The 22,753-nt window shown below is 42.4% G+C and overlaps 1 protein-coding gene across 5 annotated transcripts in view; it reads right to left on the bottom strand.

The window, feature by feature from the left end:
• Positions 1-20,165, bottom strand: part of EIF2B3 (eukaryotic translation initiation factor 2B subunit gamma) — a 78,762-nt gene extending 58,597 nt beyond the window's left edge. The window contains exons 1-5 of one of the 5 annotated variants that reach the window (XM_074266089.1): positions 19,950-20,165; positions 19,723-19,826; positions 19,124-19,335; positions 10,752-10,908; positions 8,599-8,741 (exon numbers count right to left, since the gene is read on the bottom strand). In XM_074266089.1, coding sequence (XP_074122190.1) covers positions 8,599-8,741; positions 10,752-10,908; positions 19,124-19,210 — 387 coding nt within the window. In that variant the 5' untranslated portion in view covers positions 19,211-19,335; positions 19,723-19,826; positions 19,950-20,165. Of the gene's footprint in view, positions 1-8,598; positions 8,742-10,751; positions 10,909-18,934; positions 19,098-19,123; positions 19,525-19,722; positions 19,827-19,944 lie in introns of those variants that run through there. The other 4 variants (XM_074266088.1, XM_074266091.1, XM_074266086.1 and 1 more) reach the window with 4 other exon arrangements.
• Between the last annotated feature and the right edge of the window lie 2,588 nt (positions 20,166-22,753).

The raw sequence follows: 22,753 nt of genomic DNA, 5'->3' as shown, positions 1-22,753 counted from the left end.
GGAAGAACACTTTTAATGAAATCTGTTTCTGTTTTCATTCTTCCTGGTTTAGGTATCAGCACCATATTTGTGTCATAAAATGGAATCTGGTAGGAATTTGGTAGTTTATACAGCATTGGGATTAGTTGTTCATTAAATGTTTGGAAGAATTTACTTTTGAATCCATCTGAGTCTTGGAATTTTTTCCTGAAGGAGCTTAGAAATGGCTTATTTAGTCCAATCTCTAATAATAAAGGCTTTGGTGAATTCCCTTCCTGCAGGGTAAAATGTAAACCATGGTACCTTACCCCAAAGGCCCTCCTTCAGTTTGCCCTTCATGGGTCTTTTCATGCCCTTCTCCTTCACACATGGAACATTTTGATTACAAGAGCCAAACCACAGCAAGCCTGACAAGAGTCAAGAGCTGGACACAGTATCAGGAAGACATGAGTTCATGAGCTCTGAGATTTACTTAAGTCAATTAGTATTATGATGTACCTATTACGTGCCAAGTCCTAGAGAGACAAAGAGAAGAGAAGGGCAGTCCCTGTCCCCAAGGAGCTCATGGTCCAAGAGGGAAACAATGCACAAACAATGATGTACAAATGAGGTAGAGAACAGATAAATGGGACAAGGAGGGCTGAGAGGAACTTCCTACTTTAGGCAGGACTTTAGGTAAGACCTGGATGAATCAAGAGAAATCAGGAGGCAAAGATGAGGGGAGAGAGCACTTGGGCATCAGTCAGGGAAAATACTGGAGTCAGGATGGAGTGAACAGGATGGAACAGCCTAATGCTAGGGCTCCTGACTCACCAGTACAGGGAAGGTTGTAAGATGTAAAGGTGATGCATATGTACTGTCAAAAATGTTATAATTATAAAATAAAATAAAAAATTAAAAAAAAAAAAAAAAAAAAAAAAGATGTAAAGGTGAGGGAAGGCAGAGCTTAAAAAGGGCTTTAAAAACCAAACAGAGGGTTTTTTATTTGATGCCGGAGATTATAAGGAGCCAATGGAGTTTACAGAGTAGGTGTGAGTATAGGGGAGGGATGTGAAGTGCTCAGACATGTGCTTTCGTAGATGGAGAATGGACTGGAGTGGGGAAGAGACTTGGCTAAAGATCCACCAGCAGCTTCTGTCACAGGCCAGGCAGGAGGTAATAAGGGCCTACACCAAGGTAGAAATGTCAAAGGAGAATGGGGGATACATAAGGGATTTTACCAAGGTTAAAAAGTGACAGTTACTGGTAACAGATTAGATATGGGGGTGGGACAGAAAAAAGAGCTCAATGGAAACTGAGTGGATGCCCATCAGTTGGAGATTGGCTGAATAAATTGTGGTATATGAATATTATGGAATATTATTGTGTAAGAAATGACCAGCAGAATGATTTCAAAAAGCCCTGGAGAGACTTAAAGGAGCTGATGCTGAGTGAAATGAGAACCAGGAGATTGTTGTATACTTCAACAACACTGTATTGAGGATGTATTTGATGGATGTGGCCCTCTTCAACAATGAGATGAACCAAATCAATTCCAATAGAGCAGTAATGAACTGAACCAGCTACACCCAGCAAAAGAACTCTGGGAGACGACTGTGAACCACTACATAGAATTCCCAATCCCTCTATTTTTGTCCACCTGCATTTTGGATTTCCTTCACAGGTTAATTGTACACAATTTCAAAGTCCTTTTCTTTTTGTACAGCAAAATAACTGTATGGACATGTACACCTATATTGTATTTAACTTATACTTTAACATATGTAACATGTATTGGTCAACTGCCATCGGGAGGGTGGGAGGGGAGAGGGAAGGAGGGGAAAAGTTGGAACAAAAGGTTTGGCAACTGTCAATGCTGAAAAATTACCCATGCATATATCTGGTAAATAAAAAGCTATAATAATAATAAAATTTTTAAAAATAGATCAAGAATAAAACCTAGATTGAGCACCTAGTGACTAGGAAGAATAGTGGCAGTCTCCACAAGATAAAGAAGTTAGGAAAAAAGGGAAAGTTTGGCAGGGGGGTCGGGGGAATGAGTTCCATGTTAGACACACTAAGTTTAAGATGTCTATATATCACCCCATTTGAAATGTACAATAGATAGTTGGGAAATGCAAAACTGGAGAGCAACAAAGAGGATAGGGCTATTAAACAAACTGGAGGTATCTACATAGAGATAATAGAATCAATGTATGCTAAGATCACCAAATGAAACAGTATACAGAGAGAAAAGGGCCTAGAGCTTTGGGATTACACTTATAAGGTTCAGCCTGCATGAAAGTCCAGCAAAGGGGAAAGGAATAGTCTAGTAGGTAGGAGAGGCAGGAGAGATTAGCATCACAGGAGATGCTGGAGAGAAAAGAATATCCATCAGTGGGGGAACTGATAGTGTTCCTAAAGAGAAAGGAGAAGTGGGGTTCCGTCAAGTTTTCCCTGAACTATTCAGAATCCTGTCTTTGACTCTGTTAGGGTCTACAGAGAACTCAAGAAGATTGAGAATGGAAAAAAGGATGGCAGAAATTAGATATGGATCCACACTTAACACCATATACCAAGATAAGAGCAAAATGGGTCCATGATTTAGGCATAAAGAATGAGATCATAAATAGATTAAAGGAACAGAGGATAGTCTACCTCTCAGACCTGGGAGGAGAAAGGAATTTATGACCAGAGGAGAACTAGAGATTATTGATCACAAAATAGAAGATTTTGATTACATCAAACTAAAAAGTTTCTGTACAAACAATACTAATGCAAACAAGATTAGAAGGGAAGTAACAAATTGGGAAAATATTTTTACAGTTAAAGGTTCTGATAAAGGCCTCATTTCCAAAATATATAGAAAACTGACTCTAATTTATAAGAAATTAAACCATTCTCCAATTGATAAATGGTCAAAGGATATGAACAGACAATTCTCAGATAATGAAATCGAAACTATAGCCACTCATATGAAAGTGTTCCAAATCACTACTGATCAGAGAAATGCACATTAAGACAACTCTGAGGTATCATTACACACCTGTCAAATTGGCTAAGATGACAGGAACAAATGATGAATGTTGGAGGGGATGTGGGAAAACTGGGACACTAATACATTGTTAGTGGAGCTGTGAAAAATCCGGCCATTCTGGAGAGCAATTTGGAACTATGCCCCAAAAGTTATCAAACTGTGCATAGCCTTTGATCCAGCAGTGCTGCTATTGGGCTTATATCCCAAAGAAATACTAAAGAGGGGAAAGGGACCTGTATGTGCCAAAATGTTTGTGGCAGCCCTTTTCGTAGTGGCTAGAAACTGGAAGGTGAATGGATGTCCATCGATTGGAGAATGGTTGGGTAAATTATGGTATATGAATGTTATGGAATATTATTGCTCTGTAAGAAATGACCAGCAGGATGAATTCAGAAAGGTTTGGAGAGACTGACATGAACTGATGCTGAGTGAAATGAACAGAACCAGAAGATCGCTGTACACTTCAACAACAATGCTGTATGAAGATGTATTCTGATGGAAGTGGAAATCTTCAACATTAAGAAGATCCAACTCACTTCCAGTTGATCAATGATGGACAGAACAACTACACCCAGAGAAGGAACACTGGGAAGTGGATGTAAATTGTTAGCACTACTGTCTATCTATCCAGGTTACTTATACCTTCAGAACCTAATACTTAACGTGCAACAAGAAAATGGGATTTACACACATATATTGTATCTAGGTTATACTGTAACACATGTAAAATGTATGGGATTGCCTGTCATCTAGGGGAGGGAGTAGAGGGAGGGAGGGGAAATTTTGGAAAAATGAATACAAGGGATAATGTTATAAATAAAATTACTCATGCATATATACTGTCAAAAATTTTATAATTATAAAATTAAAAAATATATATAAAAATAAAATAAAATAAAATAAAAGAAAAAAGAAAAAAAAAAGAGAGAATGGAAAAAAGGTCAGTAGAGCTGACAATTAAGAAATTGTCAGAAACTTTGGAGAGTAGTTTCTATGGAATGAGGAATCTGGAAGCCAGACTTACAACGAGTGAAGAAGAGAATGAAGGAAAGAAGCAGAAGCACTGAATGGCGATGAGCTTCTCAAAATCAGCCACAAAAGGGAGGAGAGAACAAGGACAATAGCTACAGGGGATGGACAAATAATGTAGTTATAACAAAGTGGGAAGGGAGATGGGGCCGAGGCACTTCTCTGTTCTTGACAGCTTCATGGGACATAGAACTGGAAGGGAAGGTCAAAGGGCATCCTTCTAGTTTACACAAGGACATTAGGTCCCAGCTAGAGCTGGGAAATGACCCACCAAAGATCACACCATGAGGAAGCAACCTGGCCAGGACATGACCCCATTTCTACTCACTTTAAATACAGAGCTTTTCCCCCTGTACTCTTCGTTTTATTCTTCTCACCTTCTCCCTTCCTGCCAGCAAAGGAATGGACAGGGAAAACACTGGTCTGAACTAGATGCACCTGTTCTAAGCTGAATTGAGGATGTCTAGTCAGCAGAGACAAGGGAATCCCAGCACCCTGTGGCCAAGCAGGACACATCAGGGAGCACTGCTACTGACCATGGAATGAAGAAAGCCTGTGCTTGTCATTCCTAGTAGCTTCTCATGCTGCCCCCTGGTGGCCCCAAGGCCATTATCAGGGCTATGTGTAGTATTCAGGAGAAAACAATAGAGGTGAGAACAGTGGGGGACCTCTCCCCACAGATAAGGATTCTACAATCAAGAGAAAGATGGGGAGAAAACCTGTGAAACGATGTTAATTGGGATCTCTCTGAAAAAGGGCCTTGTCAGGAGGATTCTGAGGGCTCTTGATAGAGAAGGCAGTTCTTGTCCACTTTACATGAACTTTAGAGAAGGGAAAAGTCTCAGAGCAAACTGGTAGCAGAGTTCAGGCTAAAACCCCTTGCATATCACTATAGCTGACAGAACCTCCTTGCCCCACAACATGTGATCTTAGCCAGGCTTAGGGGCAAGCCCTGAAACACAAGGTTATTTTTTATTTATTTATTTATTTGTTTGTTTGTTTATTTACAAATACTGGCTTTTAATCAGAAGAAGGTAACTCACCAATTCCCAAGGATAGCTTGATGCCCATTTCTACCCTCGTTTGTATTCTTTTTAAAAATTTTTCAATGGTATTTTATTTTCCAAATACATGTAAAAATAGCTTTCAACATTCATTTCTGTAAGACTTTTGTGTCCCACGTTTTTCTCCCTCCCTCCCTTACCTCCCCCCTCCCCAAGGCAACAAGTAATCTGATAGATTAAATATGTCTAACTTGTATCCCCAATTTCTTCAACAAGGGAGAAGCCCATACCAAGGAGAAATACAAGAATCTAGGTTCCTTTCTCCTATTTGGGTTGAATCTGTGCAGATGTTTTAGAAAATACTCCTAAAATATGAAAGCATTTTCCTCTTTCCCAGTTACTTATGCACATTAACAATGTTTTTATTAATTTTATAATTATAACTTTTGACAGTATATATGCATGAGTAATTTTTTATTTTACAACATTATCCCTTGTATTCATTTTTCCAAATTTTCCCCTCCTTCCCTCTACTCCATCCCCTAGATGACAGGCAATCCCATACATATTAAAGCACATTAACAATTTTTAAAGCACTTCACAGAAAGGATGCCAAAGAGCATCAGACCTCCAAGACAAAAACTCAGCAGAAACACAGGAAAAAAGGCACCCACTTCCCCTCACAAAATACAATCAGAAACATCAGGAGGGGCAGACTAAGTTCCAGCCTCTGACACCTGGACACGTAAGAGCAAGGAAAATTCTCCCAAATAATGGGCCCATTACAATAGCTAGCTGAGCCTAGGCCTGCTCTCAGGCTCAGATAAGGGACCTCTAAAGCAGAGAAGCCAGAGCTGAGGCTGACTGATCAGGAAGTAAGTACTTAGCCACACCAGGAGGCATAAGTCTGGGTGCCTGAGGCCACTCAATCCTCACTTGCAGCCAGTACCCTCTGGGCAGTTCAGAAGGCCCTTGGTATCATGATTCCAAATATTTATGACCTGTCTTTGTGCGACTCTAAAGCACGATCTAGAAAAAGCCAGTGAAACAGAAACTTGAATTAGAACGTAAGACCAAAATTTGACACTAGATACCAGGGACAGATGCCCAAGACTACCAGTGGATGGCAGCAAATCCATAGTTACCATCTGGTGTCCTGGGGCCCAAATGGTCCAGGGCTTCAGCTAGAGTGAAAAGGGAGGGAGGGGGTGGGGACCAGTCAGAGGCAGGGCCTTCTTTCACATTGGCCAACCCAAGCACCAGAACAGGTGCCAGCTGAAGCTCAGGAGCCAGGGATCCATCCATCCATCCATCCCAAGCACTTAGGAAGACCTGGTTCTGAACAGGCACTGCAGGATGGGGATACAGAGACAGAAATGGAAGTCACTGCCTGTCTGCCTGCCTTCAAAGTGCTGACATTTTACCACTGGTAACAAACTGTGGAAATAGAATATATAAAAGAAAGTCAAAATTAATTAGTAGAATTTTTTTTAAAGCTTGTGTTTTTTAAAAAATGCTAGTTATTTCTCCCCCAAAGAGACTAGAGTCCATGGTTGTGGTCATTCTGTTTATATAAGACAGCCTTGGGAGTTGATATCGACAGGTTAATCTCCAGGTTGTACAAGGTGACTGTGGGTGACAGTATAGGACAGCTCTGTCAGAACAAGATAAATTCTACAGGGTCAGTTTGTTCCTCATTGAAGCCCACTCAGAAACTGGGTTGCTACTAGGGACACGGTCTTTTTCTGAAGTCAGTTCACCCCATCAATAGTAAACTCAAATAGTTACTGATCCCAGGGAGCATACTGACTTAGAAAGCCACAAATTAACATTATCTGTTATGTGCTGTGTTATTTTATTAAACATTTCCCAATTACATTTCAATCTGATTCACACACAGACATGAGTTTGATACTTCTAGTATAAACATTTTGAATCTGAACTTGCTTTGAAAAAAATATTTTGATAATTATATTTCCATATAATTGGGTTCCTTTATAATCCTATGCATTTTATTTTGTGCATGTACAAACATTATTCAGAAAAAGGAGTCCATAGGTCAACAAATTTGCCAAAAGGATCCATGACATACAAAGGCATGGAAAGAGAAGGGAACAGGGTCGGGAAGAGTTCTGGGTTAGTGGGCATGACCTGGATAAAGAACCAGCAAAAGAGAATGAGAAATAATGATCCTAAGAGGAGGAGGAGAGCCAGGAGAGATCAGGGCCACAAAAGAATCACAAGAATCATGAAAGGAGAAAGCAACTAGAAAGAAAGGAGTGATGAAAATCACCTAGGGCCATAGAAAAGTCACAGTGAGAACTGAGGAAAGAGATCTGGCAATGAAGAGAACGCTGGTCACTGTGGGGGGAATAGGAGGAAAGAGGAGGGGGGGAGGGAAAAGAAGGGAAGAAGAGGGGAAGGAAGAGGGGAAGGAGAGAAGGGGGAAGACAGAGAGCTAGAGACAGAGAAAGAATTCTAAAACCCACAAACACACACATACACACACATACAGGTTAGACTGGGAGGACCTTGCAAGCTTCAAAAGCTCCCAAGCATGTTGGGATTCCCAACAGACTAGACCTTGACTCCCCATGCTTAAAAGAAACCTAAACACTCCATAAATGAGAGAATATACAACCAAGCACAGTGTGTTGCCCCTTCTCCATATAGCATCTCTAAGCCCGAGCCTACTTTCCCCAGTACTAAGTATGTGCTTGCAGAGGAGCAGAGCACAGACTTCTGGGGGGCTGTTTTCATTCTGTACCACCTTAGTAAATATAGCCTTTTCTAAAAGCTACTTAAAGCTGACTGACTTACAATGATTTTCAACTAATCATCTGGTCAAGACGACATCATCAAAGAACCGCCCTCAATTCCTGAAGAGCACTCTGTGAGACTGGAAGATGATATAAGTTCCATCAACATTTCCTTGGACTAAATTGAGCAAGTTTTGTCCATTGTTTGTCCTCAAGCAAACAATGCCCGAGGATACCCCTAATTTTCAATTAGAAGTCATGGAAACACACCAAAAAGATGAGTGAGGATGCTTCTTTACAACACAGACTAATCCCTCTAGCTAACCAAGAAGTCCCAGCACCTTCGTCTGAGGATTGAACTTGAAACAAAATATGGGAATGTACAGAGGCAAACCAGCTCAGTCAGAGACTGCCTCAAAAGGGGAAGACTCAGAAAGAAAGAACAAAAAAGAGGCTGACTCGAAGCTGCACATTTTTTCAGAATTCTACTCTAGTGGCTGACCTAAATCCAATGATCAATTTGTGAAATGACCAAAACCATGGTCAGCTTTCCCACTGGCTCTTTCTTCCCCTACACATAAAACACTAACTACTCTCTAACAGAGTCACTTCTGGCGCTTGTGGTGCAAGCAAAAATCTCCTTGACCTTCCAGGCTTTCTTGTTCATGAGATACAAGGCCATTTTAGTCACCAGCAAAATCATTCATAAGGGCAGCAGCAGCAGGATTTCAGACTCGCCAGGCAGAAACAATTCTGAAAAGACTGTATACGGCAGAGTAAGAATGAATGTCAAAGAAAAAAGGTCTCCTACCTTAATTTTCTGAGAAATATGGCGCAGGGAGTCGGCTGTACCCATGTCGGCCTCATCTGTGATACACACCACATCGAGTTTCATCTTGAAATCTGTATATGGCAAACATTTCTGCACATCTTTGGACGTCACCACAATGACCTCTGTTACAAAAAAGAGAGAAAAAAAACTGCAGTCACTTTCTTAAACAACAGATAGCTATTTTCCCCAGATTTTAACCCCACTGTAAGTGTCAGTCAGTGGAGTGTGAGAATCTCACTTGGACTTCTCAGCCTACAAACAAGCAGGATAGTTCAAGAGCTGTTCAGTTCTCGTTGTCATTCTGCATTGGACAAACACCTATGAACATGAACATTTCCATAAGCAAAGAAGCAAAGAAAAAAAAGATTGGCTACAAAGCCACCATCTGCATTAGGCCCAGAGGACATCTATCAGAACCCGACTCATAAGTCCAGAGCAGCACTTCCACTCGTCGGTATCTCCAAAAGCCACTTTCTCATCCCCAGAGATGGCTATGAGAGGGAGCACCTCCTGACAGAGAGGGGAGGACCTCGGGGCAGAAAGCAACATGCAAGTTTGTTCCTAGTCAAAGCCAGGATCTGTTCTTTTTTGCTTATGCTCATATATTGGGATTCCCTATGCAGCCCCTCCTCTCCTCCCCACTTCCCCTAGTGTTGAAGGAATGAAAGGAAGAGAAAAAAGCAATTTTTGTTAGTAAATTTAATATTTTTTAAAAGGGTATATTGCCAACAATTCTCTTCTATGAGAAGCTGCAAATGACTGCTCTAAAATTCATCCTATGAAGAAAGCAGCACTCTGGAAGATTCTACCTCGGCTCTTCCCACACCCCTCAGGAAGGTTCCTTTACATGCAGCATCCTGGCCGCTGGTCTCCCAGCTTCCCAAGTCCATGAGGAGCCAGCCATAGCAGCTCTCACCCTCCCTTTGACCTCTGGTCATTCCTCCCTCCTTGAGCCTTAGACCTCATTCCCTCCAGCCTCAGGCAAGGCCCTCTCCTAATGACAGGACTGACTGAAAGTGCTTCCCTTAGAGTTCCATCTTACAGAATGCTGGATGAGCCAGCATTCCACTTGGGACAACTGGGAGGATGGGAAGCCTTCTTTGAAATTTCACTTTCACCTTGTGCAGTCCCCTGAGATCCAGGAGCCTCTGGGGGCCACAAACAAGAGGTGACACCCTCTGTATATGACAACTCCTTGAATCCCTGAAGAACTGCCACATCTTTCCTGAGTCTCTTCTTTTCTCCACATCTCCCATCATCATCTGGCCAGAGCCCATGCTGGTCAGTGAACCCCACATTCTCCAGCCTGCCCATGAGAGCTCAGTCTGACCAGGGCGAGCACAAAGGGACAGTTATCCCCTATTACTATTATAAGGAAGGTGAATGCCAGCATGCAATTGTGGATAGAGAGTTCATCTCAGAGCCAGGAAGACCTGGGTTCAAATCCTGCCTCTGATAGCCTGGACCAGTGCCCCAAACTACTCACTAAGCTGGAGACACAACAATCCTTCAAGGTAGGTGCTGTTATTCCCACTGTACAGTTGAATAAACTGAGGCAGGCAGAGATGATGTGCCTAGAGTTATACACAGCTGGTAATCATCATCATAATACTAGTAGCAGCAGCTGATATTTAAAGAATGCTTACGCTGCACTAAGTGCTTTACAATCATAATTTCATTTGATGCTCAGGATAACCCTGTGAGGTTATTATCCTCATTTTATAGATGAAGGAACCAAGTCAGAGTGGGAAAGTGACTTGGATAGTCTCCAAGCAAACAGGAGCCTCAGGCCAGATTTGAACCCAGGGCCACCCATCCTGACTCCAGGCTCTCACCACCGCACGGCCCACCTGCCTCTGAATAATGGCCTCACTTTGAGGGGACGCTCATCCCCATCACCAAGAAGTTGGAAACTTCACTCTTCAAACTTTGATTTGTGCCCTGACTCCTAAGCTTGTGGCTGTCTCCAACTAGGAAATAGCAGGGTACTTCCTGGCCTCCCTCAGGCCCTTCCTGAAGCTCTGCGCTGGCCTCCCCGCCTGTGACTCAGCCACCTCTGAAGCTCCTCCCTGCTCCCCAGCCCTTCGTAAATCTGACAAAATTACAGGGCCCAAAGCATCCTGCCAGCTCACCTTCAAATCCGACGCGCTCCAGCAGGTTCAGTGGGTACCAGATCAAAGGCTTATTGCCCACAGGGAGAAGGGGTTTGGGAACACTGGAGGTCAAGTCTGTCATCCGGGATCCCCCTCCCGCAGCCATCACCACCGCCTGGAACTCCATGTTTCCAACCTGAAAATACAGAGAGGGAGTCAGTCAGCAGGCCTGTTTGTGATGAAACACAGCACACTCACCCTTTTAACCACCTGTGAGCTCTCCCATCAATGAGCGCCACCAGAAACTCAGTGTGAGGAATAGCAAAAAATTTCATAGGATTCATTGGGCTTTAAAGTTTCATCCAGGAGTCAGACGGTGGAATCCTGTCTCTGCTAGACGACCTGGGCCAGCCTTAACCTCCAAAATCCTCACCTTCCACTCCTTCAATTCACTTATTTCAAGTGACCTCAAATGTCCAGACTCAAATATGGCCAGAGCCTTGACTTGCCATCATCCACATGCTACCACTTCCATGGCCACGAATCCTGAAATTCCCTTATCTGAGCAGTCTGCTGCCTTTCCACCTCCCCTATGCCTTAAAGCTCCAAACCTTCAACCTCACAATTCTTTTTTTCTTTTTGTGTAAATAGTATTTTTTTATTTTATTTTATTTTTTCCAATCACACATAAACATAGTTTTCAACATTCATTTTTAATAAGATTTTTCTCCCTCTTTCCTCTCCTACTTCCAAGAGGGTAACAATCTGATATAGGTTACACATCAGCAACTATGGAAACATATTTCCACATTAGCCATGCTGCAAAATAAACAGAACAAAAGGGAAAAGTCACACACGCAAAGTGAAAATGGCACACTTCGTTCTGCATTCAGACCCCATCATTCTTTCTCTGGAGGCAGACAGCATTTTCCATCATGAGTCTCAACCACATAGTCCCTTCCCCATCTTAACCCTTTGTAGAACCAGTTCTACACTATCTTAATTCGTTGCCCCATTATTCTGTCAAAGATCTTGCCTTGCCAAACCCCAATCCTGGATCACTCACTTTGTGCTGCCTTTCATCCTTAACATTTGTTATTGAACACAAATCATAAAATTGTGTTTATTGGGTCCAATAAGTATATTTGTTATAAAACCTCAAATGGGCCCTCTTTGCTGCTCGGCAATTCTACCATCTCTCTCAATTCAACTCAGTCTCTCACTCTCTACGGCAGCTCTTCCAAGCCTTCTAATCCCTCCTCAAACGTTCTGTGGCTCCCCTTTCTCCCCACTCTCTCAGCAGAGAAATCTGCCTATTTCACAGGAAAAACCGAGGCCATCTGCCAAAAGGTTCCCTCTTCTCCCCTCTTCATTTCACTCAGATTCCTCCTATCACATAAAGACTCACTCCTAGACAAGGTAAATACGTACCAGTGATTCCCTTCCCTTCCTTCTTCTCCAGCAGACTGCCTACCTGTCATCCTTGTTCTCTTATTGATCACTGATCTCTCCCAATCTCCAAGATGCTCCCTTATTGCCCACAAATACACCTATGTCTCCCCCAACCTCAAAACCCTCCACATCTGATCCATCCATCCCTGCTAGCTATTATCCCCCATCTTCCCTACATTCTGTGGGTACATTTCTTTTTTTTTTTTTTTTTAATTTAAAAATCAGCTTTTATTTTATTTTATTTTTTATAACATTATCCCTTGTATTCATTTCCCCCCCCCCTCCACTCCCTCCCCCCGATGACAGGCAATCCCATACATTTTACATGTGTTACAATATAACCTAGATACAATATATGTGTGTAAATACCATTTTCTTGTTGCACATTAAGTATTAGATTCCGAAGGTATAAGTAACCTGGGTAGATAGACAGTAGTGCTAACAATTTACATTCATTTCCCAGTGTTCCTTCTCTGGGTGTAGTTGTTTCTGTCCATCATTGATCAACTGGAAGTGAGTTGGATCTTCTTTATGTTGAAGATATCCACTTCTATCAGAATACATCTTCATACAGCATTGAAGTGTACAGCGATCTTCTGGTTCTATTCATTTCACTCAGCATCAGTTGATGTAAGTCTCTCCAAGCCTCTCTGTATTCCTCCTGCTGGTCATTTCTTACAGAGCAATAATATTCCATAACCTTCATATGCCATAATTTACCCAACCATTCTCCAATCGATGGACATCCATTCAACTTCCAGTTTCTAGCTACAACAAAAAGGGCTGCCACAAACACTTTGGCACATACAGGTCCCTTTCCCCTCTTTAGTATTTCTTTGGGATATAATCCCAATAGCAGCAATACTGGGTCAAAGGGTATGCACAGTTTGATAACTTTTTGGGCATAGTTCCAAATTGCTCTCCCAGTTTTCTCTGTGGGTACATTTCTTGAGAAGACTGTCTACAACAGGTGCTTCCACTTCCTCTCATTCCCTTTTTTATAGTCTGTTTTCCAACTTTATCATTCAACAGAAACTGCCCTGCCTAAAAGGCATCAACGATGTCTAATAGCCTTTTCATTTTCACATGTGTATAAAACTTGTTTTTAGCATTTTCTTTTTAAATTTTGAGTTTCACTATTTCAGATCAGAGAAATGCAAATTAAGACAACTCTGAGATACCACTACACACCTGTCAGATTGGCTAAGATGACAGGAACAAATAATGATGAATGTTGGAGGGGATGTGGGAAAATTGAGACACTGATACATTGTTGGTGGAGTTGTGAAAGAATCCAGCCATTCTGGAGAGCAATTTGGAACTATGCCCAAAAAGTTGTCAAACTGTGCATACCCTTTGACCCAGCATTGCTGTTATTGGGCTTATATCCCAAAGAAATACTAAAGAGGGGAAAGGGACCTGTATGTGCCAAAATGTTTGTGGCAGCTCTTTTTGTTGTAGCTAGAAACTGGAAGTTGAATGGATGTCTATCGATTGGAGAATGGTTGGGTAAATTGTGGTATATGAAGGTTATGGAATATTATTGCTCTGTAAGAAATGACCAGCAGGAGGAATACAGAGAGGCTTGGAGAGACTTACATCAACTGTTGCTGAGTGAAATGAGCAGAACCAGAAGATCACTATACACTTCAACAACAATACTGTATGAGGATGTATTCTGACGGAAGTGGAAATCTTCAACATAAAGAAGATCCAACTCACTTCCAGTTGATCAATGATGGACAGAAATAACAACACCCAGAGAAGGAACACTGGGAAGCGAATGTAAATTGTTAGCACTACTGTCTATTTACCCAGGTTACTTATACCTTCAGAAGCTAATAACTAATGTGCAACAAGAAAATGGTATTTACACACATATATTGTATCTAGGTTATATTGTAACACATGTAAAATGTATGGGATTACCTGCCATCAGGGGGAGGGAGTAGAGGGAGGGAGGGGATAATTTGGAAAAATGAATAAAATAAAAAATTTTAAAAAATAAAAAAAAAATTTTGAGTTTCAGATTCTCTCCCTTTCCCATCCCTTCCCCAACCACTGAGAAAGAACAATATATCAATTATACACGTGAAATCATGCAAAATATATTCCCATATTAGCAATGGCACAAACCAAAGAAAAAAAAGTAAAATTATATTTTATTGGGTATTTGGAGATCATCATTCTCTGAAGACAGATAGCATTTTTTATCATGATTCTTTTGAAATTGTCTTGGATCACTGTATTGAGCAGAGAAACCAAGACTTTCAAACATTTGGTCATCATTTCAGCACTGCTGTTACTGTGTATAGTTTCTTCACATTGCATTAGTTGATATGGATCTTGACAGGTTTTTATGAAATCACTCTCCCCCCTTGCCATTTCTTAGACTATTCCATCACCATTACATGCTATGTTCAGCCATTCCCCAAAAGAGAATCAATTCTTGATATTCAATCCTTTTCTACCACAAAAAAGAGATGCTATAAATATTTTTATACATTATAGGTCCTTCTTTTTTCTTTGCTCTCCTTTGGGATACAGTGGTAGTGGGTATGGCTGAATCAAAAGGTATGTCATTTCTGGTGATAAGAGTGAGCTGGCATCTCAGAACTGTTTTAATTTGCCTTTCTTCAATTTAGAGCATTTTTTTCCACATGACTACAATTTTGATCTCTTCTGAAAATTGGTTGTTCATATCCTTTAATAATTTATTAATTGGGGAATGGCTCTTATTTTTTATAACTCTGACTCAGTTCCTTATGTGTTTGAGAAATGAGGCCTTCAGAAATTAGATATGGATCCACACTTAACACCATATACCAAGATAAGCTCAAAATGGGTCCATGATTTAGGCATAAAGAATGAGATCATATATAGATTAGAGGAACAGAGGATAGTCTACCTCTCAGACCTGTGGAGGAGGAATTTATGACCAGAGGAGAACTAGAGATCATTATTGATCACAAAATAGAAGATTTTGATTACATCAAACTAAAAAGTTTCTGTACAAACAATACTAATGCAAACAAGATTAGAAGGGAAGTAACAAATTGGGAAAATATTTTTACAGTTAAAGGTTCTGATAAAGGCCTCATTTCCAAAATATATAGAGAACTGACTCTAATTTATAAGAAGTCAAACCATTCTCCAATTGATAGATGGTCAAAGGATATGAACAGACAATTCTCAGATAATGAAATCGAAACTATAGCCACTCATATGAAAGTGTTCCAAATCACTACTGATCAGAGCAATGCAAATTAAGACAACTCTGAGATATCACTACACACCTGTCAGATTGGCTAAGATGACAGGAACAAATAATGATGAATGTTGGAGGAGATGTGGGAAAACTGGGACACTAATGCATTGTTGGTGGAGTTGTGAAGGAATCCGGCCATTCTGGAGAGCAATTTGGAATTATGCCCAAAAAGTTACAAACTGTGCATACCCTTTGATCCAGCATTGCTGCTATTGGGATTATATCCCAAAGAAATACTAAAGAGGGGAAAGGGACCTGTATGTGCCAAAATGTTTGTGGCAGCCCTTGTCATAGTGGCTAGAAACTGGAAGGTGAATGGATGTCCATCAATTGGAGAATGGTTGGGTAAATTATGGTATATGAATGTTATGGAATATTATTGCTCTGTAAGAAATGACCAGCAGGAGGAATACAGAGAGGCTTGGAGAGACTTACATGAACTGATGCTGAGTGAAATGAGCAGAACCAGAAGATCATTGTACACTTCAATGCTGTATGAAGATGTATTCTGATGGAAGTGGAAATCTTCAACATAAAGAAGATCCAACTCACTTCCAGCTGATCAATGATGGACAGAAATAACTACACCCAGAGAAGGAACACTGGGAAGTGAATGTAAATTGTTAGCACTACTGGTCTATCTACCCAGGTCACTTATACCTTCAGAACCTAATACTTAACGTGCAACAAGAAAATGGGATTTACACACATATATTGTATCTAGGTTATACTGTAACATATGTAAAATGTATGGGATTGCCTGTCATCTAGGGAAGGGAGTAAAGGGAGGGAGGGGAAAATCTGGAAAAATGAATACAAGGGATAATGTTATAAAAAAGTTACTCATGCATATATACTGTCAAAAAAATGTATAATTTTAAACTTAATTTTAAAAAGAGAGAAAAAAAAAGAGAGAAAGAAATGAGGCCTTAATGAAATTTACTGTGAAAATGTTTAATATTATTTCACTGTCTATAGTACTTTCTAGAAAAATGTAGTTTCCCTGATTAGGTCTTTTAATTAGGTCTGTTTTTATTTTGATTTGTCTGAGGTCATGATTACTATCCCTGCTTTTTTACTTCAGCTGAAGCATATTAAATTCTATTACAACCCTTTATTTTAACTCTACCTGTGACTTTCTGTTTCAAGTGTGTCTCTTGTACACAACATATCATTGGATTTAGTTTATTAATCCATTCTTGTATTTGCTTCCAGTTTATGGGTTGGCTCATTCCATTCACATTCATGATTATGATTACTGTACATTTCCCCCCATTCTATTTTCTTCTATTTATCCTTCTCTATCTTTTTATTCTTTCCTTCTTCAAAAGTCTGTTTTGCTTCTGGCTGCCTCCCTTAATCTATTCTTCCTTTTTTATCATCTCCTCACCCCTTATTTCCCTTCTCCTCTTATTTCCCTATTAGCTAAGATAGATGTCTGAGTGTGCATACATTTGCTTCCCTCTTTGAACTAATTCTGATGAGTAAGATTCAAGCACTGCTCCCACACCAGCCCACAGCTATAAAAGCTCTTCCTTGCAAGCCTCTTTTATGTGAGAAAAATGTCCGTATTCTATCTTTCCCTTGCTCTTTTCCCCAAGGCAACCCTTTGTCTTATTCCTGAATTTTTGGGGGAGATCATCCCAACACAATTAATTAACAACCATGTCCTTGATTTCTATAGACTATCAAACTGCTCTAATAATAAGAGTCTTAGGAGTTACACATCTTCCCATGATATAACAATTTATGGTTATTCTTCCATGTTAACCTTTTTATGCTTTTCTTGAGTCTTCTGCTTGAATATCGAATTTTCCATTCAGCTTGGGGCTTTTCATCAGAAATGCTTAGAAGTTCTCTAGGTCAAAAAAATGTTCTTTCCCCACCCCTCACCCATCCAAAGATGGGTTTTTCAGTTTTCAGTTTTCCTGGGTAGTATTCTTACTTGTAATGCTGGGTCCTTTGCCTTCTGGGATATATTCTAAGCCCTCTGTTCTTCTAACATGGAAGCTGTTAAATTTTGTCTCATTCCCAACTGTGGCTCCACAATACTTGAATTGTTCTTTCTGGCTGCTTGCAAAATTTTCTCCTTGACATGGAAACTCTAGAATTAGGAATGATTATTGGATTCTTTCAATTTCTATTTTATTCTCTGGATTTAAGAAATCAAGGCAGTTTTCCTTGATAATTTTTTGAAATATGCTGTCTAGCTTTTTTTTTTTTAATCATGGTTTTTGAGTTGTTCAACAATCTTATCTCTTTGATCTCTTCCCCACCATTTTTCCAATGAAGCATTTTACTATATAAATATATAAATATATATATATATATATATATATATATATATATATATATATATATATATATATATATATATATATATATTCTTTTAATTTTGTTTTGTTTCCTGAAGTCTTGGGACCCATTAGCTTCCTTTTGCCCAATTCTAATTTTTAAGAAATGATTTCTCTCAATGAGTCTGTATCTCTTTTTCGATTTGGCCCATTCTGCTTTTAAAGGAGTTCTTTTCTTCAGTGAGTTTTTGGGCCAGTTCTGTTTTTAAAAGTATTTTTGCCCATAGCATTTGTGTGTGTGCCTCTTCACCTTCATACTTTTCTCACTTCACTCTCACTTCTTTTCCCGGTTTTTATCTATCACTCATCTATTTCTTTAACTCTTCCAGTGATTCTTGCCGGCCTTCAGTCCAATTGGCTTTTGTTTGTTTTCTGAAGCTTGGTTTGTGGCTAGTTTCAGGAGACAGAGGGGCCTCTAAGAAAGCTAACCCGGCCCCAAGAAGGAGACGATAAAGGACCTGGACTTAACTCCCGGCTGCATTTCTCCCAGAAGCCCCCAAGACCCCTGCTCCCGGAGAAGATGACACTTTAGAGAAGAACATCACAGGCTCCTGCTCCGCAATGGTCCGGGGGGTTTCCCTGCCACATTTCCAGGGCATCTTTCCAAGGCACAAGTCTAAGTGTGTCCCACTAGCATGCGCATCTTCCCCGGCACCTCCAAGCTCAGATAACAAAGTCCCGTTTGGCTTTTCAAGCCCCTCACAGTCTGCCCATCCCCCCAGTTCTTACACCTGCATCACCCCTCCCTCCCCTGTGGCACCACCGGCCCCCGGCTGTTTCTCCCACAAGATGCTCCATTTTCCCTGGCGCCCCTCCCCCCTCATCTCCGCCCCTGGCTTCCCTCAGATCTCGGCTAAACGCCACTTCGGATCCCTCTCAGTTTTAGGTTTTGCCCCAAAGTTAACTCCGCTAACAGAAGCCCCACGAGACGGGGTCTCACCGCGCGGTTTAAGCCTTAAGCAGACAAGAAGCCCTTTGCCCGAGGGGGGGTTTCCTGACGACTCTCTCAGCGCCCGCTTCTCTGCAAGGCCGGTGGCCGCCCCCTGGCTGTCTCATCCGCCTCAGCGCCACACGGGGGCCGGGCGGGCACTCAGAGCCCAGCCAGGCCCGAAGCTCGGGAGCTGCGACCGCCAAAGCCTCTCACTCACCGCACAGATGTTACACCCCGCGTCCCCCAGAGACCCGAGCCTCCTTACAGCGGACCCCGTCTGAGACCCTGGGGCTCCCACACACGGACCCTCCCCCACGTCAGAGACCCCTACGGACGGACCCTCCCTCCGGAGCACAGACGCCGGGCTCTCCCATACACACCGCCCCCTCGCTCGCCCAAGTCCTACCTCGGCTTCAGTGCTCAGTCGCATGCCAGACTGACAGCCCAATGGCGGCCACGCGGTTTCTGCGCTTGCGCAGAGATGTCCGCGCATATCAATCGGCCGGGGCGGAGCCAAGATCCAGGACCGAGCAGAACTAAACGAGCGCCGAGCAAAGGATTCTCCGAGCTCGGAGGCTAGGGACGAAACGGAGGCCGGAGGAGACTGGGGAGGGCAGCCTGCGGGACAGCGGGGAAGGCGGCTGTGCGGACCCGTCCTCCGCGCTCTCCTGGCCCGGGGAGCTCACGACTTCCCCAGGGCTCCGTCGCCCCCATCCGGCCGCCTGCCCCTCGCCCCATCCCAGGTTGCTGTCATGGGGCTCATTACTGCAGGGGCAGCTGCCGAGCTGTGGATGGTCCAGAGGAAACCCCAGGGAGGGGGCGGGTTTCAGGCTGGCCCGTTCCGGGGGGAGGAGGAGGGGAGGAGGAGGGAAAGGAGGAAGAGGAGGGAAAGGAGGAGGAGGTGGAAGTGATGGAAGGAGGAGGGAGAGGAGCAGCCAGAGGTGGATTTCTTCCCCCTCCCCCCCCTTCTCCCTTCTTGCCCTCCGGCCTCCCCCGAGCACCCACTTTGTGCTGGCACTGGACTCCAGGACCTTCCAAACCTTTGCTCCGTCCTGTCCCTGGCTCCCAGAGCGCCCCCCTTCGCACTGTCTCCAACAAGCCGCAGCCCCCTAAGGCAAGCACATATTGTGCAAGCACAAGTGTGACACGTTGGGTGGGCACTGTCCCCGGGACCCTCGGGGCACTGCCCTAGTGTAAGCGAGGCTACACGCAAGTGCCAGACGTCACTTTACCAGGAATTGACCAATTTATCCACCAGGGGGCAACACGTTCAATCCTCCAGCCAAGTGGGCCCTCCTGTACATCCAGCTCCTGGTCTGGGCTTCCCCACGTGCTCCGGTCCTCCCACTGCCCACCAGAGGGCCCTAAATGTCGGGCCGGCATCTCCCCAGGCTGAGGTCTCCTAGCAACTAGAAGCCATCTCCGTCCCTGCTCATTCATTCTCCATGGGGCCAGTGCGGAGCCCCGCGCCACCTCGTCCACCCTCTCGCCCTCCGCCCGCGCAGAGCTCCGCAGGACCTGCCCCAGTTCTGCCTAGGATCCATCCCCTCGGTCAGGACTTCACCTTCCGACCTCTGGAGCTGTGATGGGCAGGGGGGCCGGCTCTGAAGTCCTTCAAAGTAGTTTTTCCTCAAATGTCATTAGCAAATAAATCCTCCGCTTCTGCTCCCTTCCCTCTGGCGCCATTTATACAGGTCCTTCGAGGCTTCTCTGAGACCCACCCCTTCACTGTCTCTCCTGGCAAAGCCACGCTCTATCCCGTTCACATCCCGTAACTTTTTCCTCTATCCCTAATTGACAGGCAGCCCCTCAGATTCCAGCTTTTCGCCACCACAAAAAGGGCCAATATAAATGGCTGGTATTTATCCATCGTTTTCTTCGGTAATTTCTCTAGAGAATCCGTCTGATGGCGCTCCTTCTGCTTCTTTGTGTAGGAGGCACCCCAAGGACTGTCAGAGTCCGAACGCGGTAGCTCCCCAATCTCTGGCAAAGAGAAGCTTCTTATAGTAACATAGACGGGTCTTCTCTAGTTTTCAAAAGTTCTTAAGTCTGGTCCCACTGGGTCACTTCCTAAGCTTGCTGAAAACTCATTTGTTTCCCCTCCATCTCTTCTCACTATTTTGTTAGGTGATGAGATTCACAATCTATTTTCCTGTTAGATTATAGAAATGTGCTTTTATTCTAATCCCTTTATCCTTGTATGCCAGATTTTCTTGGAAAGTGCGTTCTGCAAAAGGTTTGGCAATTGTCAATGTTGTAAAATTACCCATGCATATATCTGGTAAATCAAAATTATTAAAAATAATTATTAAAAAAAAGAAAGAAAAGTGTGTTCTGCCATTTTTCTTCAGTTGTGTCTTATTCAGATCTCATTTGGGGTGTTCTTGGTAAAGATGCTGGAGAGACTTGACATTTCCTTCTCCAGCTCATTTTACAGATAAGGAAATTGAGGCAAACTGGATGAAGTGATTTGCCCGAGGTAATAGCTAGTAAGTGTCTGAGATCAAATTTGAACGCAGCTTTTCCTAAGTTCGGTATCATTGCTCTGTCTACTGTGCCACTGAGCTGCCCCCTGTAGACGGACAAGATCAAATGTTTATTTCCTGAGGCAAATCATTGAGCCTCTTAATTGTGAAAATTGATTTAAATAAATCAATTAAACTTCCTTAGGAAACACCGATTGTCTATGTCAATTTCTGTTCCTTTATTTCTTTCTCATTTTTCAATGTTTATTCAAACAGGTCAGGTTGGGGCTGTTTTGGAGCACGTTGTATCTTTTTATTCTTCTAGATTGGTGTTAACAAGTGGCTAGTCTGATTGTACACAAATAGCAGATTTGGAATATTTCTATACTGGGAAATAGCTGTTTCCTTTTTTTGTAAAGAAATAGTAATTTCATATTATCTGGAGATTCTCTTTTGTCTAGCATCCCTGGATTTTCTTCTTAAATAAATTGTTCCTGGTATTAAATATTGAGGCTTCAATTTTTTTTCTACAAGTCCTCAGGCGCTTTTATTTCTTAATCTTGAGTCATATTAGATGTGATTCTTATTTCATAATCTTAAAATAAGATGATGTGAAAATGACGTTTGGTGGTTAGTAAACTTCCCACCCAACAAATCCTGGTGTGCTCTACTTTTTTGTTGGTTCTTTATGTTATGTGAGGGATTTTTAAGCAAGGGAGGAGAGTTGACAAAAAAAAAAAAAAAAAAAAAAATCAAAGAAAGAAAAAAATGACAGCAGAGAACAGGGAGGAAAACAGGAGGCCCAGCTCAATCAAGCTTTTGGTGCTAGGGAGGGTAGACTCAAGCCCAACTCTTTAGCACTCCTGCCTAAGAAATATTATATATGTTTAAGAAATAATAGGAGTCCAGTTTGGGGAATTTTCTCCATGATTCTGTGCTTTGATTTTCAACATTACAAACCCCAAAATTGTGGTGTCAATGTCCCCCCAAAGGGTCCCTAGCTGCGTGTACACCTGGCTGGCCCTGCAGATGAGACCAACGCTGAGCCTGGCCTCTGTTCCAGTCTTCTGCCAACATGACTATGAAAACCATTAGCTATTCCAGGCAATTAATGAAATGACTCCATAGGTTTCTGCTTACACGATTATTTCCCATTCCTTATTCCCACAGGATGCTGGGAAGGGGATTCCGTGGGAAGCCAGAAAGTTCTCACAGACCTAAGGTCCTTGGCTGTTTGCTTGAGCCTACCCCATCGTCTCACTGCAGGATCCTTGCCCCCTAACCACTTGTTGGTTGAGGACTAGCCACTGGGAAAGGAATCATTGCTTTCAAATTGTTGGATCAAAGATAAAAGGGGGAGATGACAGCGAGCCCAATTTATCAACCAAAATTCAGCCCTCAAACATGGGTGTTTCGTTAATTTTGTTCCCCAGCCCAGGAATGGCCTAATGGGGTTATCCCAAGCTTTGACATAGTTTCCTGGTATTTGCTTAATGTTTCCAAGAGAATTAAAGGAAAATGCCTTCTTTAACAGGGTGCGGAATGATCTGTAAACACATGTGCATCTGATG

This window comes from Sminthopsis crassicaudata, chromosome 4 (genome assembly GCF_048593235.1).
Source record: "Sminthopsis crassicaudata isolate SCR6 chromosome 4, ASM4859323v1, whole genome shotgun sequence".
NCBI classification, from domain to species: Eukaryota; Metazoa; Chordata; class Mammalia; order Dasyuromorphia; family Dasyuridae; genus Sminthopsis; species Sminthopsis crassicaudata.
This window is presented reverse-complemented; position numbering and strand designations above follow the sequence as displayed.